The 26,385-nt window shown below is 43.2% G+C and overlaps 1 protein-coding gene across 2 annotated transcripts in view; it reads right to left on the bottom strand.

Annotated features, from left to right (window-relative positions):
• The window catches only part of NUDCD2 (NudC domain containing 2), a 115,473-nt gene that overhangs the window by 76,067 nt on the left and 13,021 nt on the right, over positions 1 to 26,385 (bottom strand). For both annotated transcript variants that reach the window (XM_085617834.1, XM_085617833.1), the window contains exon 2: positions 24,754 to 24,802. In XM_085617834.1, the coding sequence (XP_085473960.1) occupies positions 24,754 to 24,802 (49 nt within the window). The remainder of the gene's footprint in view (positions 1 to 24,753; positions 24,803 to 26,385) is intronic.

Below are 26,385 nucleotides of genomic sequence, written 5' to 3' on the forward strand. Positions count from 1 at the left end.
GGGGTGGCTACACCCATGTCCAGTTTCGCGCCAGAGCAGGGGCTGATAGCCCCTGCAACTGGTTTGAGCTGGACTATGCACAGGGACACCAAATGTGCCCTCAGTGCAGATATCAAAGCACTCTCAGACTGCACCCACCCAGCCCCAATACACTAAAGCCTGTCTGGGAGGTGGTCACACCTCCCTGTAACAGGAAACCTATTGTCTAGCCTTCCCCTGCCGGAGTTTTGCCCAGCAGCAGGAGGGCAGACTCATGTCTGTGGCTGGCAGCATCCATTTTGTGATGCCAGGGTCTGTGAAGTTGATACGGGGTGTACCGGTGCGGTCATATTTCTCCCTCTAGTAGGGTGGAATCATACCGCCCACACCAGTTACTGGTGTGGAGGTATGCTTCCAAGGTGTTTAACACCAAACACAACATGTTTCCATGCAGCCGTTTTAAAGTTAGCATTTACCGCAAGTTTATAATGCGCTTATGGTTGGCTGCATCACAAACCACCCCTGAATATAGGTTCCGAAGGCTGCAGAGGAGTTCTGCTCATGCATGGGCATCCTCTCACATAAAACCCAGCACCCTGCCTTCTGGATTGATAAGGCCTGCCATAGGGGTGACTGATAGGTTTATATGTGCAGTGATAAGAATAGATATAGTGAACCTATATCTAAGTAAGGGCTGCATGCACCACCTTATACAGGCTGCTGTAGCAGACCTGTTATGTCATTTTGAATGGTCTCCCAGGGGTGGCATAATACATGCTGCTGCCACTGAGAGGCCTCTGGGGTACCTATGCCCTGGGTATATAGTATACCATATACTAGGGACTGATAAGTGTACCCCAGAATCCAATCTGGAGTGTACCTAAAGTACATGAACAACCAATTTAGGGAGAAAGTAGATAGACTGGGGTCCTAATTAGCAGGATCCCAGTCAAACTAAGTCAAAAACCAGCAAAACACCAGGCAAAAAGTGGGGGCAAGCATGCAGTCAGATTCCACCTTCCTACAATTACCATCAGGCAAAGTCTTACAGCATGCAAGTGCCTGAGCAAAGGAGTTGCCTTTATGGACAACTCACAAACAGCATGGAAAAAGAAGCAGCTTTTTTGCACTGAAGTAGCCGCCACTGAAATGTCAATAAAAGAAATGCAATTGGTGTTGAAAAGTATTCGTCGTGCCTAAATGACATCTATATGTGGGTATTAAGCATAGAAATAGCCAACTTGTCTTGCCAAGTTACTGATAAAGCTCTAATAGGTGTTGCAAATTCACAGGAAGCACTTTGTAAGTGTTTTAGCACGACCCGATGCCACTTCTTTTGTGGTGTGTGACACTGTGATCAGTGTAATTTATATGAACTGGCAAAGCTCCCCTGCTTCAACCTCGTACGCCAAAATCATACACCTACAGTTCAATAAAGACATAGCCAGCTAATTGAGAAGAGGACCATAACATGATAATGTATTACATCATCAGGTGTGGAAGACTGTGCAAAAGTAACCCTGCAAACAGCTGGAAAGCTAAAAGATTACTGAAGGAGCTACAAAGCCATATCAATGGCAGAACGATAGCTATAGAAAACCTAAGCATAACAAAGAGGATTTGGTCATATAACATATGACATTGAATTTATCTTCAAATGACCACTTCGGGGTGAGAAATTCAAATTATTGAACTGGCCATCTTTTCTGGCTGACTGCAGGTAGCACAGGAAACAAGTCTTCACTTCACCATGACAGAAACACACTTAGGATCTCAACGTTGGCATTAATCATCAGAGGGTAGGAAAGGTGGTGTTGGCAAATGTAAAGACTAGTGGCCCAGACACTTGTAAGTAAGGGCATGAAATGTTATCCAGTCCACCCACACCTTATCTCTCTCACACATACACACACTCACACTTAATAAATGTTGCAAACCACCAGGAAGCAATCTAATTCTTTGTAAGTGTTTGGGCAAAGCCAGGTGCTGAGAACATTTACCTTTGTTGGGCCCTATCCTATCCTAGCTTGAGGGAATACAGTCCAGTTAAGCAAAGAAAATGTACTTGTGGCGATCTGCACACACATCCACACACAGATTTATGGCTAAGCCAAAGTGTTTCTCTCTTTAAAGCCATTTTCTGCATAAATCGGCCAAATGTAGCTGTATGTTACACAGTCAGATCATGGAATGCGCCTTGTAGAGCTACAAATTTAAAGGAATCAGGAAATAGACATCACCTGGGAAAAAATAACATGTATGTGCAAATCCCCACAAGTGCAAGCACATACAATAAGGCACACCATGGGCTCTGTACTCTTCCACTTGAGCTGCAAAATTAGTCGATTCAGACAGCAGCTATCGGGGGTTGTTAATTCTGTATTTGTAATGATGTGCGTCTGTCATGTTTATATTTTTAGAATGATACCTTTGGGTGCCTGCAATCGTGAAGTTATAAGACCATTTTAGAAATGTACTTCTTTACTATTTTACAATGTGATTTTTATAGATGTCAAATGTTTAAAGTTAAATAGCGAGTTATACTTGTATTTTATTTCATAATATTTTATAGTGTGATTTGTATGGGTGACTGCACTGTGTAAAGCTATATGAGAATTTTTAAATGAATCTTACTTTTTATTTTTTTAATTATTTTTACAAAAATGATTTGTATAGGTGTCTCCAGTGTCTAAAGCTATGTGACAATTTTTTCTTTTAATTTTAGGTGTAGGTCATTGTATTGACATGGTTATTCGCTGCCCCACTAATTCCTATGCGATTCTCTAGCAATATATCTGTGAATGGCTATGTGTGGTGTGCAACTTACTCCAAGGCTTGGCAGGAATAGTTTTGAGCCTGTCTGGCTGTAGTACTAATGCAAGCAAGTTTTTACAAGTTAAAAAATAATGCCTAATTTAAACATATTTCAGTTAGCAAGACTAGGCCGCATTCAGCTTGCATTGACAGATATTCATATTTGCTAAATAATAATGTACATCTATTTTATGTGAGTAATCTGGTATCTCTATGTGCCTGTGTATTTTTACATTTCAGGAAAATTATCAAAAGTGAAGCCATATCTGTGGTGTCTGTACAAGCATAAAATGTCCCACTGGTGTTCTTGTGAGAAGGCAATGATCAGGTTGCTCTGTTACTTTGTAACTTTCCAAGGTTGTCTGTCGATGTTCTGTGTATGTCATTCATTAGCTGAACAAGAGGTTGCATTACTGTGTTACATAAAATGTCGATTTGGTTCCTTAATTAGTTATGTATAAACTAACCAATGAAATGCATTAAGAAGTAGGTTACTCTAGAAGTTTCCTGTTTACCAAAATAATGATTGTTTCATATGTTTGCAACATTGCTGGTTCAACCCTAATAAGTCATATCATACCAAGAAATGGGTGTGGCTTCTGTACCCTGAAACATTTACAAAACTGCTTTAGTTTGAAGAAGAGCTAGTTCTTTCTGGGCTTTCTATGGGAACAGACTATGCCAGTCTGTCTATTTGATTTATACTTAGAATTTTGCACTTGCTTGTAGAGCACAATATATGCCAGCCTGTTTACTGATTTCTATTTAGGCTTTCCTTGTGTTTTCTTCAGAGGCAGACTTTATACCTCTTGCAGAATAATACTTGGATTACATAGTTTTTAATAATTTCTAATTGACTAACCTGTAAAAAGACGCATTGAATTTAAGGCTTTAACCTTGGCCTTCAGAGCATCTCGAGACTTGGGCCCAATATACCTTAAGAAAAGACTCCAGAAATACCATCAATCTAGGGCTCTTCGCTCGAATCATCAGGAGTTACTGGTAATCCCTCATTTAAAAAAATCTAGGATTGGCGGCAGGACCTTCTCGGTAAGAACAACCATGTTATGGAACTCTATGCCAGAACATCTGCGTAAATCCACATCAGAACGGGTTTTCAGGAAAAACCTGAAAACATGGCTGTTCGACCAGATTTAGTACCTTTCAGCGCCCTAACGATTTTCTGCTCTTCTGCCAGCGCCGGGACACCTCCGTTGGAGGTAGCTGTGCGCTCTACAAATGACAGTAATAATAATAATAATAATAATTACTTTTTGCTTTGTGTAATGATCATATTTTTGAATAAACTCTTGAGGTGTTAACCTGGGATCTTGTTTTGCGCATGTTCATTAGCTTTAGACTAAGGAGACTCATACAGTCCCCATTTTGCACATCAACCCTCTTAGTTAAATAAAGCATTGACACTAGTATAGTAGATGCAGGTGTAAATTCAGTGTGTAGCATCTGGCTTACGCATGTGTAGGTGTGTTTTATATTTGCTCGTTCCTCCCTAGACCCTCCTGTATTTTCCCCTTTTTCCTCACACTCGAATACCAATTCCACATTTTCCAGCCACCTACCCCACATTTACACCCTATACGCAGAATTGACTACCATATTGTTGGAAACTGTATTTAGAAGTACACAGGGACTCCAGGAGACCTACTACACATTCATAAATGCCTTTGAAAACTGTCAATATGTGACCAGCACAGCACACAGAGGTGTGGCAGAACCAACATTTGCCTAGAGAGTGATAAAGGATATGCTGCTTTAAGCATACATGAACCCTCATTAGTCTATACTCATCTTCTTCCAGTAACTTTTCACAGATACCTTTGTCATGAGCCTCTGGAACATCGCTAGTATTCCCAATGGCCCTTGAGATTGTGTAAACTTTTAGAAGCCCTCAGGACAGCTGAGCTTGGTTCTTCAAGCCTTCCAGGGTGCATATCAATAAGGTGCACATGTGTTTATTTTGCCTTTATTTCGGTCAGTTGATATTGTGTCCCTTTTCCCTGTCATAATGAGATTGTAGTCACTTGCCCTACAACCACCTTTTCGGTAGACAATAGGGGAACCAATATAAAATTGGAGGAGATGCCAGATTTTCAAATGAGTAGGGTCTCCGGTCGCTCCCAAACAAGCTTCATGTAGTATTATGGGTTTGAGGTCTGTCCATGATTAGGACTTGGGATGCAACCCCAGTTTTTAAGTTGGGACATTTCGTTTTTTGGGCTGAAAACACCCCAAAATGAATTAGCAAGATCAGCCTTCCACACCAGATATTTTAAGAACACAAACACTCCTCCCAACACACAAAGTATCACAATTTCTGACAATGTGTTGAAGGTTAACAGAACTTTGTGTATTGTAAGTGCAAAAACAATTTTTAGGCATGTGTGCTAAGTGCCTAATGACTAACCAGAAATGATGTAGGACTTAAGCATGGGAAGGTGTTTGAACATAAAAGCATAGGAAAGTGTATGAACACAAAAACAGTAAAACTCTGCAGACATGGCAAAAACAATTGGCATGGCTAAAAAGCCTTTAAATTGACTGGAAACACGGTCTTCAAATTAAAAGGTTGCACTCAAATTGTCTGTAAGATCTGGGTAACACAATTATTTGAAATTGAAAGAACATCTACTCTACCATAAGTGCAGTTTTTAAGAAACTCACATTTGATTTATTAAAAATCGGACGAAATATTTGGATTAAAAGGGAAGAGATCAGAGTGTAATCAGGGTGTCCATATAGTAACATCAAGGTTATGACTTGTGTACTTTTTTTCTGACTCTGATTATTGCATCTTCAAGAGAAATGTTTTGATCCTATATTTTTAAACTATCTGGATGAATCGAAGGAGGATGTTCTTTTAAGCCTAACTTCTATAAATATTTATAGTTTAAATACATTTTCCTAAGCCTTTCTTAACCACTAAGGCTAAATGTAATGAAATTATTCTGTTACATGCGATTAAATAGGTACAAACTGGAATCCATTTAGTCTGCTAACATTATAGCTTTAATGTGAAGGTATTGGTTTAGGCTCCATCTCCTTTGCCCATAGTATCTAAACCGGCAAAAGAAAAATCAAGAGGAGATAGTTAGAAGGAACATTTATGAAGTCCTATTACTTGAACTGATCTTAATAACATTTTGTAAATATGAATTACTTATTTTTGTTTCAAACACATTTTTTAGGATGCATCTTTAAATTACAAAAATGCTCATATTATTGGTGAAAATGTTTTATAACAATATTATATTGACCTATAAAAATTTAAATGGCTGATCTTGTGCTGAAGAAATTGTACAACAGCTCAATTCTATTCTTTGAAAATCTAAAGTACAATCTAAAATCTGTCAAACATAAATTAGTGGCCTTGGCAGTGTGTACATCAGTGGAGTTGCCAGAGAAGAAGCCATCTCAAAGACAGAGATATTTCCCCAAGGAGTCTATGCACTGGCTTTCCTTCTCAAGAGGAGTGCCGAAGACGACGAAAAGGGTAATTCTGTGCATGTTTCAGTTAGTACCTGAAATCCAGAAAACATTTGTTTTCAAGGAAGGCATGGTCAACATCAAAATGTATGTACTTTTCCTTCTTCAGCTTTTATGATCCAAATGAGGTTGGTGTTCAAAAAAGCAGCTATGGTGGGATTCAGTAGTCATGGTGCTAGAGCTATTGAAGATTACATTTAACTTTTGGGTGTACATTTTTAAAAACACTGAAGGAGGTATTACGTTGAGCGACTGAGCTGTCATTATCTGATTTACTGGCATGCAGTGATGTTATTCTCAAAGGGCAGTAATAAACTTGGTCATCTCTGCAGGGTGATCCCCAAACTTTTTGCCTTAACCCTCCTGTTTTCTGAACAATTATTTTGGCTTTTAGGACTCTGCGCATTTTACCACTGTTAACGTGCTTGCGCTCTCCCTTTTAAACATGGTAAAATTGTCTTACACTCAATTGGCACACTTAATTTACTTTTAATTCCCTGGTAAAGTGGTAGTACATGTAAGCAGGACCTGTAAATTAAATGCTCCTAGTGGGCCTTCAGCACTTATTGTGCCACCCACTTAAGCAGCCCTTTTAAACAAGTCTCAGGTCTGCCATTGCAGCCTGTGTGTGCAGTTTTAAACTGCTATTTCAGCCTGCCAAAATAAACCTTTTCCCAGGCCTAAACTTACTTTTTAATACATATGTCACCCATAGGGTAAGTCCTAAACAGCCCGTAGGGCAGGGTGAGATGCATTTAAAATGTTGGACATGTACTTTTAACTTTTACATGTCCTGGTAGTGAAAAACTCTTAAACCCATTTTTCACTATTACAAGGCTTACCTCTCCCAAATATTATTGGGTTACCTTATTAAATGTTATAAGTGTTATCTTTTGTTTGGAAGCAGGTAGGAAAGTCATGTTTGGTGCCTGGGGAAATGTGATTTAAAATCCTCTTTAAATGTTTAATGGTACAGTTCGACTTTAAGTCCCAGTTCTAAAACTGCCACATTTAGGAAACTGGCATTTTCTTGTCCTAACCATTTGGTCCCTGCAGCCTGGTGCTGAGTCGCATGACTAGGTGTAGTTGGCCTTCATATATTCCTCCAGGACTGTATCACAAAAGGGGAGTAGAAGTTGGCAGGATGGGCCATCTCTGGCAGGATGCGGGGCAGAGTTGTCACCTACCACACTTGCACTTCAATGGAGCTGCCTCAGCACACACAGACAAAGGACTTCACACTAGCCTATTTTGCCCCCAGAGGGACGGAGACCAGGGATGCAGAAATTTCCAGACACCTTTGAGTGGGGGGACATGACCGGCGGACACTCCAGAGGCTTCTCCAACTTTGAAGTGGGCACAGGTATAAAAAGGGAGCCCTCAGACCTACTCTTCAGTGCACTCCTGGACATGTGGAAAATGCAGAAGAAGGTTGCCCTGCTGCTCTGCTGTTTGAGGCCTGCTCTGCTTGCTGAGGAGGAAGACTGGACTTGCTCCCTTCATCCAAGGCTGAAGTGACTCCAAGATTCAGCTAAGTGACCTCCTGCTCCGAGTAACAGGGACATAAGCTCCAGAGGACTCCCCGAATCTGCCTAGCTGACCTACTGCCTTGACATGCAACTTGAACAACCTGAGCCCTGCAAGAATGAGTCCAGAATCCCCAAGAGCTGCCTCCCCAAGTTTGCCTCAGAATGCACTCCTGTGACTCAAAAAGGAAAAATCCTGAGCTTTTGGGCTCCCCATGACCACGAATGGGCCTGTTCGTGCAAAGAACTTGCCACCCATCACCACAAAGCTCCCATGAACCAGACCATTTAAGTTACAGCATCTACAGCCTGATCTGCACTTCAGGCTACAGCATCTACAGCCTGTGGTTTCTGCCAACGTGAATGTCCGGGAACGACAGTCGTCACGTCCGACAAGATTTTCGTGATACAGCAATGACCACCTACGATGCCTGGCCTGCTCTTCTCGCTACAGGGATGACCATCTGTGATGCTCTCCCTGCTCATTGTGGCCTCCTCCACTGCGAACTGAACTTTTCACGCTGGACTGTAGAAGGTAGCTTTTTCAGCGGGACTAACCTGGTCGATGTATCTGGCCTGCATACTATCGTGGTTGGCCTGAACTTATTTTTACCAGTTATCGCATGCCGAGATACCAGTGAGTGGCACTTTGAGCTTTTTCCCCTGAAATCTTTAAAACTGCTTATCTTCAGTTCTACTGATGGGATGTTTATCATTTTGTGTCAAATAATTTATTAAATGTAACTCTATTTTTCTAAATTGCTGTGGGATTGTCTCATGTTATGTTTTCACTGACCACCAAGGGGTAGAGCGTAATTTTTATCAGTTTAAACAAAATAGTCGCCCTCCTTCTTCTTTTTACTTTTAATCAGGTTGTGACCTCTCCAGAATAAAAATAATTATAGAGGATTCCCTTACCTGTTTTAACCCACACACCACATCTACATCTTACCAGGCCCCTCACACCCACGGCACCTATAGGGCAAGGAACAGAAGATCTCCGATAAAGAGCCCCTTTATAGGGTGCCCGTCGAGCATTGCAGCGCCGGCTCGACGAGGAGCAGACCCATATTATGAAGCATGACACCTAGCTTGCTGGGTGTGTGAGGGTCCTAGTTCCGAAAGGAGGTATTTCCCACCTCCCCACCACTATGAGTACTCACCAAGTGGCCAACTTGCCACCCAGGAACACCGTACCTCTTTTGTCATCTAGTTCTACACAGGGCAAGTACGGTGGACCTTTATCAAGCCCTCATTGTCCCCCTTGTTGTTTAACCATCTGCTGGCAATGTCAGGAATGTGCCCAAAATATGCTGAGGGCAGCAGGCTGCTCGCACCACCAAGTTCTCTTGTGACAGATGGACACAAACAGGGAGTTCTCTGGAGCCGGCCTGTAACTTCCCAATACTAACCCGATGATTGTCAGAGCAGAAGTAAGCTTCTACGAGGCTGCCAAAACTGGGTCTTCATAGAAAAGCAGCAACAGTTTGGACGCTTGCACCGACGGCTGCAACACCTCAATTATGCGATACATTAGCACTTCACTGTTGGCAACGGCAATTCTAGGGCCACTGCTACCTTACTAATAACCAAGTTAAACAAAGCCACCTCAAGAGACCAAAACCCGGAAGGGAACTCCATCAGTGTCTCTGCAAATGTATTGAGTCAACTCGCATTTCTTAACGTGAAGGGCAGAGGAGGAAGCAAGTGTGCTGCCGCACTACTGTCGTGTGGCATAAGGAACGACTTCAGACACATTCAAACGATCCGAATCTGACCCGAAAGTCAGGAGGAAGAGCTTTCCTCCTGGACCGAAAGACAATCACCTGTGATTTTGAAGAAGGACGATCCTCTGAGGAGACCGGAGATGTTGAAGGTGCAAGTCGGTGCCAACATAGTAGTGACCGGTGTTGGCGCCTGGGCAGTGTCAGGGCCTCGGAGGCGGCATCTGTTACAGCACCAGTGAGGCATACGACAGCAAAAGGTCAGCATCTGGAGAACCTCAAGTGGCTCCGAAGGAGTCATGAGGCCAAATGGTGCTAGGGAGGGACCAATCTGCACAATGCTGCATTGCATTCAAAAAGGTCTCATGCGAGCTGGAAGCACTACAGAGGGGACTGCCACCCACCAAAGGATTTCCAACATTGGATTGATAAAAACATCGGATCCACACATGGGGCCGGACACTCACGGTTGGACTGAGGAGACATGAGGTACTGTGGGGGGTCAGGCGGAGGCACTGAATGTTGGAGGGCAATAGAGGACCCTAGGGCCGCTGCTGTGTCTTTCAATGTTAGAAAACATCAAGCTCCAATTCAGCGGACGACACCTTAAGAGGTGAGGAGCACCTTGAGGACTTACTTCTGGGAGAGAGGGGAGGATAGATGTCCTTGCAGACCTGGATCATAAAGAGTTTGGCCTCGCTTTCCTCGATTACCTTTGGATGTATGCTGAGGCAAGAGCCTCATAACCTTGTGTCATGATCCGACCTCCGACACCACAAGCGTCATGGGGTTCTGTAATGGACATCTGGCCACCACAATCCCTACAGAGTTTAAACACAGAGCCCTTGGGGAGATTATAGAGACATCCCTACACCCTGCACTAATTTCCACAGACAATCTCAAACAAAAGTATCTGAGACAAGAAAAATAGCTCTGGATCCCTGTTGAGAGGACTGAAAAAAAGGAACTGATGTCAAGACGCTGGTTTGGGTTGATTATGGCTCCACAGTGGTGTCATTTCCGTTTATAGCAAGGTGTTTTACATCGTGACGTTTCTGCCAAGTACAAGAGGAAGGGGATTACACTGCGAATACCATGGCAAACACTACATGACGGGGCTTTGCATTTTGAAACGTGGAAGAGATTAAAAGGAAAGGGGTTTTAAATTTTGATCTCTGACAACTGCAGTAGGAAGGGATTTAGTATGTAGGTCTCTCTTTAGGTCTGGCCATAATAATTGCTTGGTGTACTCAGAGGGACACTGTATGATCATGTCAACATATACTTTGGGTCTGCCTACAATGTTTGTTGGGTCTCTTGACCACACAGTAATATTTACATTCTTGTTAAAGCCAGTAGGCTTATTTATTGATTTTTAAATGTGGTGACAATGGCATAGGTTCTCTCATTTTATATGGTGAAGAACTGACAAATATTTTCCAATAGACTCTAGGAAAAACTTCCAGCTGTGAACTCCTTTTATAACACCATCGGGAGGGACTATACAATATATAACTCGAAGAGACCTTGTCAGATACCTAGTTCAGCTTGAGCCAGAGATGTCTCGTTTTCATTGATTTATTAAAAGTTATTGTGCACTTTGTGGAGTTATTTAATGTTTAACTCCTTTACTTTAAATTCATTATTTTGGGATTACTTTTTTGAACTACGATGTTATTCAGTTCCTTATACAACAAAGTGACAGTAACTCAGACTTTACCCTTGGAACTTTGGGAATGTCTTGCTTTTGTCGCACGTTTGATGGCTTTACAATGAGAGAATTAATCTTTATGAAGTTGAATGCAGATTTAACAGAAGTGTTGATTCTAGGGATTCATCCTTACATCTGCTCCATTAAGCAGTCACTGGCTCTTGGCCCTCCAACAACCCGAGCTACTATGACCACATTGATGACCTTCTCTTCCGCCCACATGTCAATAAGAACGCTGGTACACTTCCCTTGCTTAGGAATGTTTTTCTTGCCTCTATGTTGAACAGAAAAGGTTAGTAGTCTAGGTAGGTATCGCATCTTATTTGGATTGCAGGAATGTAGTTCTTTCTGGCTAACCTAAATGCCTTATCTATTGTCATCATCTTGGGCAGTTGCCACGGATATCGCTTAATTTACATCAGCACTCTTCTGTGAAATCCCATTTGGATTTCCTCCACAAGTTAACCCTGAATAAACATATCTGGTTTAAGAAACTTTACATAGTGCTTACGGCACTTGCTGGAACTTGTCCCGCGTATTTCTGCTCTCTGCTACAGCCTTACGTGCCTTCTCGCTTGCTTCATTCTGCTCTCACACACTTTTGGTTTGGTCCTTCATCTAGCGCACAATATTATGCAGGTGCTCTTCCAAGTAAAGTATAGTGTGCACAGAGTCTAGTGGATCTCCCAGAGGCTTAAGTAGATAATACTAAAAGCTCTATTTGTGGTAGTGTGGTCGAGCAGTTAGTCTTAGAGGGCTGTGTTAAGCCTTTGTTGTACACACTCAAGCAAGAAATGGTTACACACACTCAGAATGACTGAATCCCAGACCAATTGTTTTGTATAAAATGTTATTACTTTGGTATTTTATTTTAGAACTCAGTTGCAGGTCAGTAAGACTTTTCAATAGTAAAAATACTTTTAAGAAATGTAGTTGATATTTTCTGCAAGGCTGTAAAAATGCATTAGCAGAAGATCGATGGTTTGAATGCAATAGGAGAAATGCAATTCAATCCTAACTGTGTTATGCATTAACAGGTAAATACATGACTTACTCTTACTGTCTTCGTGGGTTTAGACCAACACTGGGCAAGGTTCAGTTTAAGGTAGGTAGTGCACCAGCAGCAGCACTTGGGTCGCTGGGTTCAGAGGTCACTGGTCCCAATGTTAATCAATGGAGACTGGGAGCACCCACAAGAGGTGCAGGTAGGTAGCGACAGTTTCAGGGCATAGGTCCGGGGGGTTAAGGTGAGCACAGGGGGAGCCACAAAGTAGCACCAAAGCTACACCACCCGCGGCACAGGGGCGGCCGGGTGCAGGGTGCAAATCAGCGTCAGGCGCCTAATGCTCTTCAATGGGGAATCATGGTCACACAAATAGGCTGCAGGCTCAAACCAGGAGGCTGGATGAAGGTGGGGTGCAGGGCAAGGCCTGGGCACCGTAGCTGGGCTCCCCAAGGTCAGGGGCTGAGGATACAGTGGTGGCTTTTGGAATCAGATTTTCTTTACCAGAGCCAATCGCGATCCGGGGGACCCTTCGTGTTGAGGCTGCAGGCAACTTTGTGGGGTCCAGGAGAGGTCAGCCACCAATGGAGTCTAGGTCAGGATCGCTAGGGAGACGTCACTGGACAGGTAAGCCACTCAGACTCGGGCCATGGGTGTCGGGTGAAGAGTGGGCAGGGGTCGTGAATCCGCCTGGATCCAGAGTCCTAGAAGTAGGAGTTTCTGGACAGTGCCGTTGTCCTCGGGAGATCTAATCTTTGTTGAAGAATGGCAGCCTTCCTGGGGCTCTTGAAAATTGCTGGCCACGGAACAGGCGTCGTCCTTTTTGCAGGGTCTTGGAGCTGGGGCAAAATCAGTAGTCGTCGTCCAGGCTCGGCTGCACTGGGACTTCTTTCGTACTTTTCTTTGCAGGAATCTGAGGATTGAGGTTCAGGGATGCCCTTAAATACTGAATTAAGGAGTGTTACAGGTACTGGATTGTAGTAGCCAATGGGCTACTCTGCCTTAGGGTGACTAGACTCTTTCTGTCCCCTCCCATTGGGGAGGGGGCATCCTCTAACCTGACTGGCTAAAATTCTTCCATTCAAGATGGGGGATTTCCTAAGGAGGGGGTCACTTCAGCTCCGGACACCTTAGGGATGGTCCTGGCGGAGGGGGGGGGCACATCTCTCCCGACTACTAATTTTACCACCGACCTTACTACCAAAAGTGGGACTTGGTCAGGAGGGGCGGGCATCTCCACATGCTGGAGAGGCCCTGGCAAGCATTACAAAGGGCAGGAAGCCTTTGAGGCTCGTCGCCCTGAATGCAGTTCCTGCTAGTGGGTAGGTGTGAAGCACCTCCACCCAAGCAGGCTTTGTTCCTGAACCACGAGAGCACAATGGCTCTCACCTCAGTGGGTCAGAAACATGTCTGTGTGTAGCAGGCTGGTGCAGACCAGCCAGCTGTACACTAGGGTGTTGGTCGTTTTTCAGGGGGCATTTCTTAAGATGCTCTCTGAGTGCACTTTACAATAAATCCAACACATTCATTCGTGTGGGTTTATTGTGCTGAGACATTTGGTACCAAACGTCTTTGCTTTTAGTAAAGCCATCATGGAGCTGTGGAGTTCATAATGACTCCCAGCCCATGTACTCAATATGGCTTCACTGCATTCACAATGTCTAAGAATGGACTTAGACCGTGTAGGGGCATATTGCTCATACAGCTATGCCTTCACCTGTGGTATAGCGTGTCCTGCCTTAGGGCTGGGAGGCCTGCTAGAGGGGTGACTTACCTATGTCACAGGCAGTGTTTGTTGGAATGGCACACAGGGATGTGTGCCATGTCGACTCTTCAGTTTTGTCTGCACCAAAACACACAGTCTGCATTGGCAGTGCGTATGTGTTAGATGAGGGGGCTCTGAGGGTGGCACAATATATGCAGCAGCCCTTAGAGACCCTTTCTGTTCACAAGGCCCTTTGTACCAGTGGTACCTTATATAAGGGACTTACATGTGGGCCAGAAGTGTGCAAATTGTGGGAACAAAGGGACATAACACAGACCCTGGAAACATGGTTGACAGGTACCCAGGGCACATCCAGTCAAAGTGCATCAGAAATTTGACAAAAAGTGTGTAAGTGTGGGTGGTTACTGCATAAGAAACCCACTTTCCTACAATGGTCCAAGTGTTTCTATGTGATAGCGAGACCTTGAGATCATGGCCCCCTTCACCCACCTTGAGGCACAACACATTGGTGGAGAGAGTAATTCTTCCCAGAATGCTACTGTCTGTTTTGGTGAGGTGTGCAGTCACTATCACATCACTAGGTTTGCCTTCTTCCAGACACAACTCTAAATAAACGGGCATCATTTTGGATAATTCAGTTTGTCAAATTCTTGTGGTTTCTGCCAAATATATAGCATTTGCCTGGATTCCAGTCACCTGTGACTATTTTTAAACAGTACATTTCTCATGAAAAAAATATATTGCTCACTGGTGTGCTTTTAATTTTTTTTCCAATTTTTTTATTTTTTATTTTGCTGTGAACATAGAATACATACCATAAAAAAACATGAATACATTGTGTAGCAACCCCTCCCCCACCCCACCCCCCCAGGCTGAGCATATCTGATAAATGTGATATCTTTAAGATAAAGTGACCAGTGCAACAGTACATAGATTAAGAATAGCAGTACCTTAGCTGGGTAAAAAGCTCAATTTAGAGTGAGTGAAGTTGTCTGATTTAGCTTAGATGCGGTCATTGAACATTATCCACGCTTGGTTCAGGGCTTGATGGATTAATCCAGCGAGACAGAGGCTCCCTAATGACCAATCCTTTTTTCCCTCGCTCGATGACCTTTTTAAGAATAGATTGCTTTTTCAAGGGAAAATATTGAATAAAACCGGTTTAACCAATGCAAAACACTGGGAGATTAGGGTCCAGCCAGGCAGAGGCAATGCTCAACCTGTAGGTAGCCATAGCGATGAATATTAGGGCCCCTCCATTCTTTCTATCAATCAGGTCTTGTACACCGAGTAAGATAGTGGAAGGTGTTAAAGGCACAATTTGACCTAGCACCTGGCCTAGGGAGGATTGAATTTTATTTAGTAGCAGCTTTTCACAAGTGCCAAACATATGAATTGAGTCTGCGCTGAATTCATCGCAGCGTGGACAGTGTGTGCCTTTCCTGGTTCCCCATTTCGCTATCCTAGAGGGAGTAAAATAAAGGAAAAAGTAAGTTTTGTAAAACTGTGGTTGAAGGTTAGCAGATAGTAGATCATTTTGGACAGATTTAAGCGCCAAGAGGAAAGCATTATTAGAAATGTTCAGTTTTTGCTGCCACTTTGTAGAAACTATTGTTAGATCGTCCGGCATTAAGTTATTGAGAAAGTTATAAATAATGCTGATACGAGGAGGTGTGATGCTATAAAGTTTAAACCAAAGGAAATGATGGACGGAGTGTTGAACATTGCAAGCACTCACCCCCAGTCAACTGATCTGGGTTTAATGTTCAACACTCCGTCCGTCATTTCCTTTGGTTTTGCTTTGTTTGCCATAAGTTGGCAGGGTATGCTCAGACGTGAGTCCCTTGCTCACTTTGCCACTGGATTCAAGCAAGCCTGGCTGAAGACGGCTGAAATGCCAGAAACCGGTCCTAGGAAGCTTGTTTCCGGTCCAGGGAAGACATGGCTTGGCAGTTCGGGCTGGACTGTTCCCATGAGGCACAGGGTCAGACTGATTTGCATATGGCCATGTCTGAACTGGGGTGGCAGAGTGGGCTAAAGAACGGTGATGGATTAAACCCAGATCAGTTGACTGGGGGTGAGTGCTTGCAATGTTCAACACTCCGTCCGTCATTTCCTTTGGTTTTGCTTTGTTTGCCATAAGTTGGCAGCGTATGCGCAGACGCGAGTCCCTTGCTCACTTTGCCACTGGATTCAAGCAAGCCTGGCTGAAGACGGCTGAAATGCCAGAAACCGGTCCTAGGAAGCTTGTTTCCGGTCCAGGGAAGACATGGCTTGGCAGTTCGGGCTGGACTGTTCCCATGAGGCACAGGGTCAGACTGATTTGCATATGGCCATGTCTGAACTGGGGTGGCAGAGTGGGCTAAAGAACGGTGATGGATTAAACCCAGATCAGTTGACTGGGGGTGAGTGCTTGCAATGTTCAACACTCTGTCCGTCATTTCCTTTGGTTTTGCTTAGTTTGCCATAAGTTGGCAGGGTATGCTCAGACGTGAGTCCCTTGCTCACTTTGCCACTGGATTCAAGCAAGCCTGGCTGAAGACGGCTGAAATGCCAGAAACCGGTCCTAGGAAGCTTGTTTCCGGTCCAGGGAAGACATGGCTTGGCAGTTCGGGCTGGACTGTTCCCATGAGGCACAGGGTCAGACTGATTTGCATATGGCCATGTCTGAACTGGGGTGGCAAAGTGGGCTAAAGAACGGTGATGGATTAAACCCAGATCAGTTGACTGGGGGTAAGTGCTTGCAATGTTCAACACTCCGTCCGTCATTTCCTTTGGTTTTGCTATGCTATAAAGTTTCCCAATTAATTTGCAGTTAGCAAAACCTGAGGGCCCCCCTGTCTTCCGCAAAAAGAAATACTTAATAGCGAGAAATTTAAAGGCATCCCTATTATCTAGTTTATAAAGTGATTGAAGTTTTTCAAAGGGCAAGACCTTTTCGGATAAACAAAGATCACCTAGTTTCTTTACTCCCTTGTCTAGCCATGACAAAGTACGAAGGTCCAAAGATGTCCGGCAGATTGGGATTATTCTTGATAGGGGTATTAAAGTTCAGTCTGCTGATTCCTAGATTCTTACGTACGGCAGAAAAAACCTTATATGTACCTAAGAGGGACTTGAATTCGACCCTTTTATAATAACCAAATTCTAGTTGTCGCCACAGGCAACCCCAAGCCGCGGAACCGAGCAGAAGTTTGAAGGGTGAGAGTAGACCAACACCGGGAATTGGAGGAGAGTCTTGCAGCAGTATGGGACAAGATTGTAAGATAGTAGCCCAATAATATAATTTTAAGTTGGGTAGTGCCCATCCCCCTCTATCCCGGGGGAGGGACAGAAATTTGTAAGCCCTCCTGGGTTGAGAAAATACCCAAACAAACTGAGAAAACAGTTTATCAAGTCTTTTAAAGTGTAGACTTATTAAACTCCAAAGGAATAGCTCTGAACAAATACAACATTTTGGGAAAAAAATTATTTTTAATATATTGCAGTGGGCAACGATGGAGAGGTGAAGATTATTAAGACGGCTCAGGGCTTTCCTTGTCCTTGGAACAAGAGGGTCGATATTTTGACTGACTATCAGGTCAGTATCAGCTAAATTATTAATACCTAGGTATTTAGCTTTGGCCACAACACTTCCATCGTTCCAGGTGATATTCTTATTGATTATAATTTGAGATTTCCCTTTATTCCGTTTATATCCTGATAGGGAGCCGAATACATGGGCTTCGGCTTCAATTTCTACAATGGCTTTCTCCGGATCCGGTGTGACCAAAGCCATATTGTCGGCACAGGTCATGATTTTGGTTGTTAGGCCAAATCTGCTTATTAACGGTATAGCCCGATTACTTTCACGTTTTTTGATAAGAGGGTCGATGTACAAGGCGAAAAGTAGGGAGGAGAAGGGGCAACCTTGTCGTGTCCCCCGCGAGATTTTACATTGCTCCGTCGAAGCCCCGTTAATAAACACCCTAGTTATAGGAATAAGATATAAGGCCTTAATGGCATGGATGATGTTAGGCCCAAAGTTCATTCTCTGCATGACGCCCCACAGGAAGTTCCAGGAGACCCGCTCAAATGCTTTTTCGGCATCAAGGAGTATTACGGCCATCGGATCCCCCGAAACCTGTGTGGCATCAAGCAGAGTAATAACCCTCCGAATATGCTCGGTGGTGCTTTTAGCGGGTATGAACCCATGCTGCCACTTGGACACAAGGCCCTCGATCTTGGCCGAAAGTCGTGTAGTGAAAATTTTGGAGTATACCTTTGAGTCCCCGTTTATACGGGTGCTTGGACGGTATGAACCTTTTTTAAGAAAGACAATAATTTTAGTTATAGACCAGGATTGAGGAGTGGCACCGTGGAAAATTTGTGTTACTACAGCATTATAAATATCTTTGATTTGGCAGAGGAAGACCTTATAGAATTCAACTGGGATACAGTCGGGCCCGGCGGCTTTCCCGTCGGGTAAATTGATCAAGGCCTTCGCAATTTCGTCCCATGTGGGAGGAGCCTCAAGTTGTTCCCGCTCCTCTCTACTAAGGAATGACAATACAATTGGGCCCAAATAATTCTCAAGATCAGATTGACCATCCAATGGGGATGCCACCGTTTCCTCCGAGTATAAACCCTGAAAGAACTCGCAGAAAGAAGTACGGATCTCTTCCGGATTGCTGGTTATCACTTCTGAGAGGGACCCAATTTTTTGGATTTCGTTAATGGTGGTCTGTTGTCTGGTTCTCATAGCCAGATGGTGGCCGACCTTTTCGCTGCACTCATATGTTTTTTCTCGTGCAGCAGCCCACTTTGAAGCGGCTTTCTCGGCCAAGATTGAGCAGATCTCAGCCCTGGCGGCAGCCACTGCCAACTGAGCTGGATCTACTTCTCCCTTAGACCGAACTGCCGCAATAAGGTCCTCCTCTACTTTAGTCAATTTTGCATGTAGCTCCATCAGCTGTGCATGCTCTTGCTTGTTTTTCCTCGAAGAAAATTGTAAGGTTTCACCCCGCACGCATGCTTTTAACGTGTCGCAGACTACCATTACCGGGGCTGAACCTATGTTATTGTCAAGAAAGGTTTGTATCCAGTGCTTCATACAAGTCTGGTAGCCCTCGTCCGACAAAACTGCTCTCTCAAAACTCCAGGATGGGATTTCCCTACAGGTAATCAGATCCCGATTATTAAGGCATAGAGGGTTATGATCGGAGAGAACTCGGGGAAGCAATTCAATTTCGCTATTATGGATTAAGGAAGAAGAAACAAAAAAAAATACAGGCGTGCAAAGGATTTGTGTGGTGCAGAAAAAAATGTATAGCCTGAGATTGAGGGTCTGACCCCCAATTGCAGGGTATGTTGATATTAAGATCCCCGCATATGATGACGGGGAGGGGCCAATGTGTCAATTCTGTCGACACCTGGTCTATCACACTGGGGTCATCCAAAACACTCCCATATATAGAGCAAAGGGTAAAAGAAAAGGCAGGGGTTAAGCGGCACTCTGCAAGCACCCATCTACCTTGAGGATCTGATTTGACTCGAGTCGACTGGGGTAAACAACTATATTGTGCTAAAATAGCAACGCCCCTCGTTCGTGTCCCTTGTGATGTTCCCCCAATAACTTTATATCCCAGAGTATTCAGAAGATGCCGCTGAGAGCCTTCTATGTGTGTCTCTTGGAGACACACAATGTTGGCCCCCAGCAGCCTTAAGCTCTGAGCTACCTTCTGCCTTTTTCGGTTATCATTTAGCCCACAGATATTCAAGGAAACAATTTTGAGATTTGTTGTGCTCATCTAATAAAAAGAGAAAACAAATTCCCCGTGATAGAAAAAACTATGAATAAGTATGTACAAAATACATGCAATGTTCTTACAGGGTCCTCGAGCCCGTAAATCATAAAGCCAGTGAGGATGAAATACCTCCAGACAGACTGAATCAGCAATTGAGTAGGCCAAGTCAGGCTATATGGCATTTTGGATATACTTAGGGCATAGAGTTGCTCGTGACAATAGAAAATTAGGCGCATCAAACAAAACAAAAATCACTGTTTTAACCTCAGCCTCCCCCCCCTGTGCACCCAGCCCCCTCCCAACCTAGCCCCCGAACCCCCCACCACCCTCCATCCCCCCCAGAAATGAGCAATCGGGGAATTCCTGAATGATGGAGTCTGTTATAACTCCCCACCACCAGTCCCTTGCTATGTGAATTGAGTCCACATTTGGCATGCGGCATGAACCAAAACATAAAAGAAAGAAAAAAAAGTAAAAAGTAAAAAGAGAGAAGAAGAGACAATTAACCACGTAGCCCTTATCCTGAGTCTCTAGATCGAGAGACTCTGTCTTAAGAATAGCCCAGATATTTACCTAGGGGCTATCATGGTATTAGAGTGGATTTTTCAAAGGTGATAATATCTAGCCCGTCCCGCTACCATAACCATACCAAGCCTAAATTAAGACTAATTAGACACTTTTCAAGCCTTAAGTCCGGTAAGAAACTCTTGAGCCTTAATTTCTGAGGAAAAAAACCGTGAGGCGCCATTAGAGATGACCTTCAACTTGGCAGGATTCATAAGAAAGACCTGCGCTCCCAGCTGTTGAAATGGGGAGATTAGTTGACGAAGGCGCCATCTTTGCTTCATGGTGGTATGGCAGAAGTCTGGTTTGGCGAAAAAAGATACCCCATCAAAATTTTTCTGAGAGTAGTGTTGAGCTTGGTCAAAGATTAGCTGTCTTAGTAAAAAGTTCCCAAAGAAGACCAGGAAGGCTTGAGGCTTTGTAGTTTCACTGGAGCTGCCAGGGTGTTTCTTTAGTATTAAAGGGAAATGGTGAGCTCGTTGTACTTCGTGTTCCCAGCACCATTCGGTTAATTCAGGGAAGGCCCCCTTTAGAAGTTTTATTATGTAACGTCGAGGATCTTCCCCCTCCACCCCCTCGGGGAGCCCAAGAAGGCGGAGGTTATTTCGGCGCTGCCTGTTTTCTTGTTCTTCCATCTTCCACATGACGTCCGTCATGCGATCATCTTGGGAAGAGCATTCATTTTTAAGCAGCACAATATCCGATTCGAGACATTCAGTGCGGCCTTCCACCATGGTCACTCTCTCACAGATATCAGAGCAGGTTTTGTTGAGTTTTCAAAGACCCCCTTGCAGTTTTTTAGACTCGCTTTTAGCTTGTTGGCTATCTACCCGGGCTTCTTCCTGGAATTGTTTAATTGAGGTTAGTATGGCAGCCAGGGAGGGCTCTTCAGGCTGATCACGTGGGTCGCCAATCATCTTGGCAGGATCGCTGTCTGGGGAAAAAGAAAGGTGAGACCCTGAATAGTCCCATCAAGGCTGATTTTTCTTGCCTACCTTCTTCCCCCTGCTTTTAGCGCCATGGAGCTTTTGTTTTTGACCATAGTTTTCCCCTTACAGGCATTGCTGAAGTTAGATTCTGAGAGATCGCCATCACTTGATGAAGAGGAGCTTGCTTCAGCCAGGGAGTTCGAGCCGTCTGAGACTGAGAAAAAATGTTCCCCGAAGAGGATCCGGAGAGCCAGGATTTTGTAGCCAATGAGTATTAATATTTTTTGCGTCGACTGTGTGAGCGGGGAAAGAACCCCAGATGGCAGGATCCTGGGGGGCACTTGAGCTTGCTGCTGGAATCTGGCTAGAATCAATACCAGTCGACAGGTCTGTCTCCATAGGGAGGGCTGTAATTTCCATGTTGAGGGTCCCTTTATCGGCTATTAAAGGTATCTGGGGATGCGCTATCAAGCCTGGTTCTGAGCCAAATGTGCCGGGTAGATGAAGGATAGGTTGTAAGACTGTCTGCACATCAGGGAGTTTGACCAGGCTGGCTGAACCTGATTTTGTTAGACCGCTTTCTTTATTGCCATTTGAGCCATTAATGGGTTTTGTATCGCTGCCAGAGCCTGAATTCTAAACCAACCCTGCTACAGAAAACTATTTGGCTACGGATTGTTGGGAAGGCCCCGAACCTTTGGGTGCCCCCCAGAAGTAGGTTTATTTCAGGTTTTTTTAGAGCCTGCAGTTTCTCGTTTGCTCCTGGGGGTGGGGTCTGCTTCCACGGAGTGGGGCACAGCAATATTGGGACCGGAGCTGGGAATAGAAGGTAATTTACCTTTTGCCTCCTGACCCCCAGGGGACGACATGCTCCACACATCAGCAAAAGAATCAGCAATTAGCACGGTCTGATGTAGAGAGGCTCGTGAGGCTCGAAGGGGCAGCACCAGCCCGCCAATAAGAGCAGACAAGCAGCAATGAGTTCGAGCAGAAGAAAAAAAAACTCAAGTGCCCCGAGGAACGCAGCAGCACAGTTTGCGTATCCAGATCAAAAGCGCAGCTCAGTTTTTTTAAAATGCTTACTTCCAGCTCCGCTTCCTGGAGCTATCGGGACTCTTGGCGTTCTGGCCGTTCTCAAAGCCTTTTGCAGTCGCGTCCGCAGGGCTCTGCACGGCTGTAGGAAAAATCCGTAGGTGCACTTAGAGCGCCCGACGGTGACAAACTGAACCCGGCGTGGGAGTGTCTCAAAGTCAGGCCGCATAGCCGACAGTCGAGAATTCTCGTGGCGCAAGCGGCGGTGAGGCAGGGAATCACACAAATACCATCTTGTTCTCTATGTGCATTTTTCTTAAGTTAAAAATATATGTATGTCTGTACTTCCTAACTGAAGGACACTGCTAACACTTCTTTCAAATCTTGGTATAATTTGATTATACATATACGAGAAGAGGACAATATCGCACTTCACCACTCACCATGGAAATCTCAACATAGACACTTATGGGAGACTCTTGACACTTACTTTGCTAATAATAAATCCCTTTGAGGTTCCCCACTTGTTCCTCATCCAGCCGTGTGTTTTTCAAGCATTTGTGTTGTCTAGTTCCACCAACATTATACATACAGTGCACCCATATCCACCCCTATATATCACAAATCTCTATTGGACTGGAGTCTTTTCAGCGTTGTGAGCCACTGTCTTCCAAATATTCTCAGAAGCGGTTAGTGTCGTTTTCATGTAAATTATGCATGCAGGATGTATATTCCACCCTCTGTAACTGACTCTTGTCATAAGGATTTGCCATCATAACAGTGCACAAAGCTTCCTAAAATCCTACTTTATTATATTGTAAATTTATTTCTCTTTAAATTGTCTCAGTATTACCGATTTATGTTAAGATAGATTTCTTTTTTGTACTTTTTGTGTTTGGATTATGCTAAAAATCCCAATGGAGATTTTGTTAACTGGAAAAATATATGTTTCTGCTTCATGGTCGAGAGCATTACTCGGACAATGAGCAGAAAATTCAAGTTACCACCCTGAAGACCTGATAACATTTCAATAACATTTCAAGGCCTGTAACTGGGCGAATACCGATCTAAAAATATTTACTGCTTTTTTTCTTTTTAAAGAAAGCATTTTAAAAGGTTTTTAAACACTGGTTTATTTAATCTTATCGATTTTGATCTATTTTAAACACAAAACATAAGAGTTTGCCGTTAAGGTAGGTATGTGAATTCAAATATTTTTGCAAAGAGATGCTTCTCTTTTGAAAAGTGTTTTAGGATCCCTCAAACAAGCTAAGATATCCTATTTTTATGAATATCAAGTCAAATTCTAGAATAAAGAATCCTACTTCCACTCGTTCCTTTTTAAATGAGGCAAAACAATTCTTAAACTCAAACATCCTAGTCGGATTTTTCGTAAAAAGCAAAAACTGTGTTGATGGCTTTTATAAGGAAATTGTCTGTGACACACAAGGACATTGGGCTGCAGCTACAAACTAGTAAGCAAGTATAAAGAAAACCAAAAATCGACTAGAATAAACACATACATTTTAACAAATTCTTCATGCACCTATTGAAATGGTAAAACATGCACTGAAAGGATTTTATTGAGAACTCCTTCTTGGTGTTATCAAACATTTGGGGTTCAGCTTTCTCTCCCTCCAGTCTATATGTCTTGCAATAGTACAGCAGTTCTTAACCTGTCGTCCAAGGACACCTGAGGATACACTGCATCTATTTCAGGAGACAACTGACCCATATGACCTCGAGCCATTATTTGGTGTCAGAAGCATTTTGAGCAAAACAACTGTATAAAGATGGTACAATCTACAAGGATACCAGTTTCATTAAGTAACAGTAATACTTGAAGTCTACTGTATGGTTTCCGTTTTTATTCAAACATGCCCCGACCTGAACAAGCAATCATCTGATTAAAAACAATTTTGAATTGCTTATGATTTTCCAGACAATCATATGCATCTGCAAATTTGGAATGCCAGTATTCTAAGTGGTCAGTGATCTAAGTATGTATCCACACATACACTGTCCAAAAGGCCCTGCTTGATTGCTCCCTCATGTCTGTCCCACGCCAATATCGATTAATTTACTACTTCTGTCCCACCACTTGTGCGGAGTGATCCGATTTTATATAATTACCTATTGGCTTGTGAATACTACCTTGGTCTTATACTGGTGGGTAGTTGAACTAATATATAAATGTGCAGTTTGAGAAAAGCAGATGTGATGGGTTCATACATAAAATATTGGTTTGTGTATTTTTAAGTATTGTTGTTACAGTAAAAGTCAGAAATGGCTTGGGGGTCCTGGCTTTCAGTTTTGATTCAGAGGAGATCACAGAGGTTAAAAGGTTAAGCATCACTACTCTAGGATTCCGCGAGTAATGGTCCAGCCACTAATTTCAAATTAAACAGCACAAGGAAGAAACAATTTGCAAAACAAAAAAATAATACAAACTTACCCAGAGTCCAAGTGCCTTCATCTGCTACTGTACAACCAAAGAGCTTTCCCTGAAAAGCAACATTATAAAGATAAATTTGATGTTAGTACGCAAGTCCTTTACTTACTTTCCAAAATGTCACAGAGGTGGTCAAAATATAATGAAACTATGGAGGTCATTAAGAAGATAATGTGAACGCATATTTACAGATTGGGGATTTAAGGAGCTTAACTGAGATGTAGTCCTCCTTCAACAGACAGTATCACTCTAATTTCTATTAGCACATTTTCAAAGAAATAGGTATGGTAACATCTACATCTAAACAGAAAACAAGGTTTAATGGCAAGCTATAAACTCAGGTGCTTAATTACAAGCCCCTTGCGCCGGCAGTGCGTCGCGTTTAATATGGGAAAACGTGACGTACCTGCGGCGCAAGGGACTTGTAAATAAGCTCCACCGTTCCTCTAAGATACCAAATCTCCCTATTGTTGTAACTTGAAATTCCTATCCCTTCCATTGGTACAATAATCTCCCATGTTAACATACATTTGAAGTGACCGAAAAGATTTACAATCTACTGCATAACAAAATGTTAACTGTGAACTTTAGGAGGCAACACAACGTGATTACATAAATTACTTTATTGAAGGCATGTGTAGTAAAACATGAAAACAGGATTGTTTAACATAAGTACATTTCTGCTACTGAGGCTGTAAATACAGTGGATGAACACAGCATAAAGGGGATGAATTTTTCTCCAAATTTATTTGAACTTCCCTTATTAATGTAAAATTCTTCAATTGTCTAATGTGGGTGCAGGGATCCCCTAAATGTGTACACCCAAAATGACATCTTAATAAGGTCCACGAGTGACTGGGTCAAGGACAGTGTTAAACCTCAATTTCACGAGGCAATGTTTCCTACGACAATGCACATTAACAATTCAGTCAGATTAGTAAGGACAGACTCAACAAATGAGTTCTAGTGTGGAATGAAAAAACACAAAGAGATTACAAAAGAGCAGATGCACAAGTCATTGCCATGAAAGTGTTCGGTCCCAATACATTATGGAATAGTAAGCACAATCAAAAGTTATTTTAAGTCTCAATGAGCAGAAAATCAATAAGAAATCAGTCAGCATCCCTAGCAGTCTCAGAAACGGCATTTTAACATACAATACTAAATGTGTTCAAAAGCAATCAGATCAAATAATACACATGTAAAATTAAGCGTAAATCCACTATTCGCTCATTGCTAATAATGCACGGCTTTTGTAAATGCAAAGTGCAGTGAGAATATGGCCCCCCATCTCAAATTTAAGCTTAGGGCGAGTTTGGGCTCGGTTCAGATCCTGCTCTTATAAACTGTGCTGCCTTGTGGGTAATTCTTTGGAGATACCACACACTGAAGCACTAGCTTTTGATTTGATAATGGTTTGTAGTTCAATAAGATATTAGGGATGCCCTAGCATATACCGTCTGTAACCCTGTACCCGACTAGAGGTCTAGTGCCATATTGATTTTTAACTCCGTACTTCAGAACAGCCTGTAGGTCCACCTCTCAAAACTACCCACAGCCACAAGTGCATCGTGTGCGAGCTACTCAAATTAGCATACCATATGTAAAACTCTTAATCAAAACAGAGGTGGAAAC

Source organism: Triturus cristatus, chromosome 7 (assembly GCF_964204655.1).
Source record: "Triturus cristatus chromosome 7, aTriCri1.1, whole genome shotgun sequence".
Taxonomy (NCBI): Eukaryota; Metazoa; Chordata; class Amphibia; order Caudata; family Salamandridae; genus Triturus; species Triturus cristatus.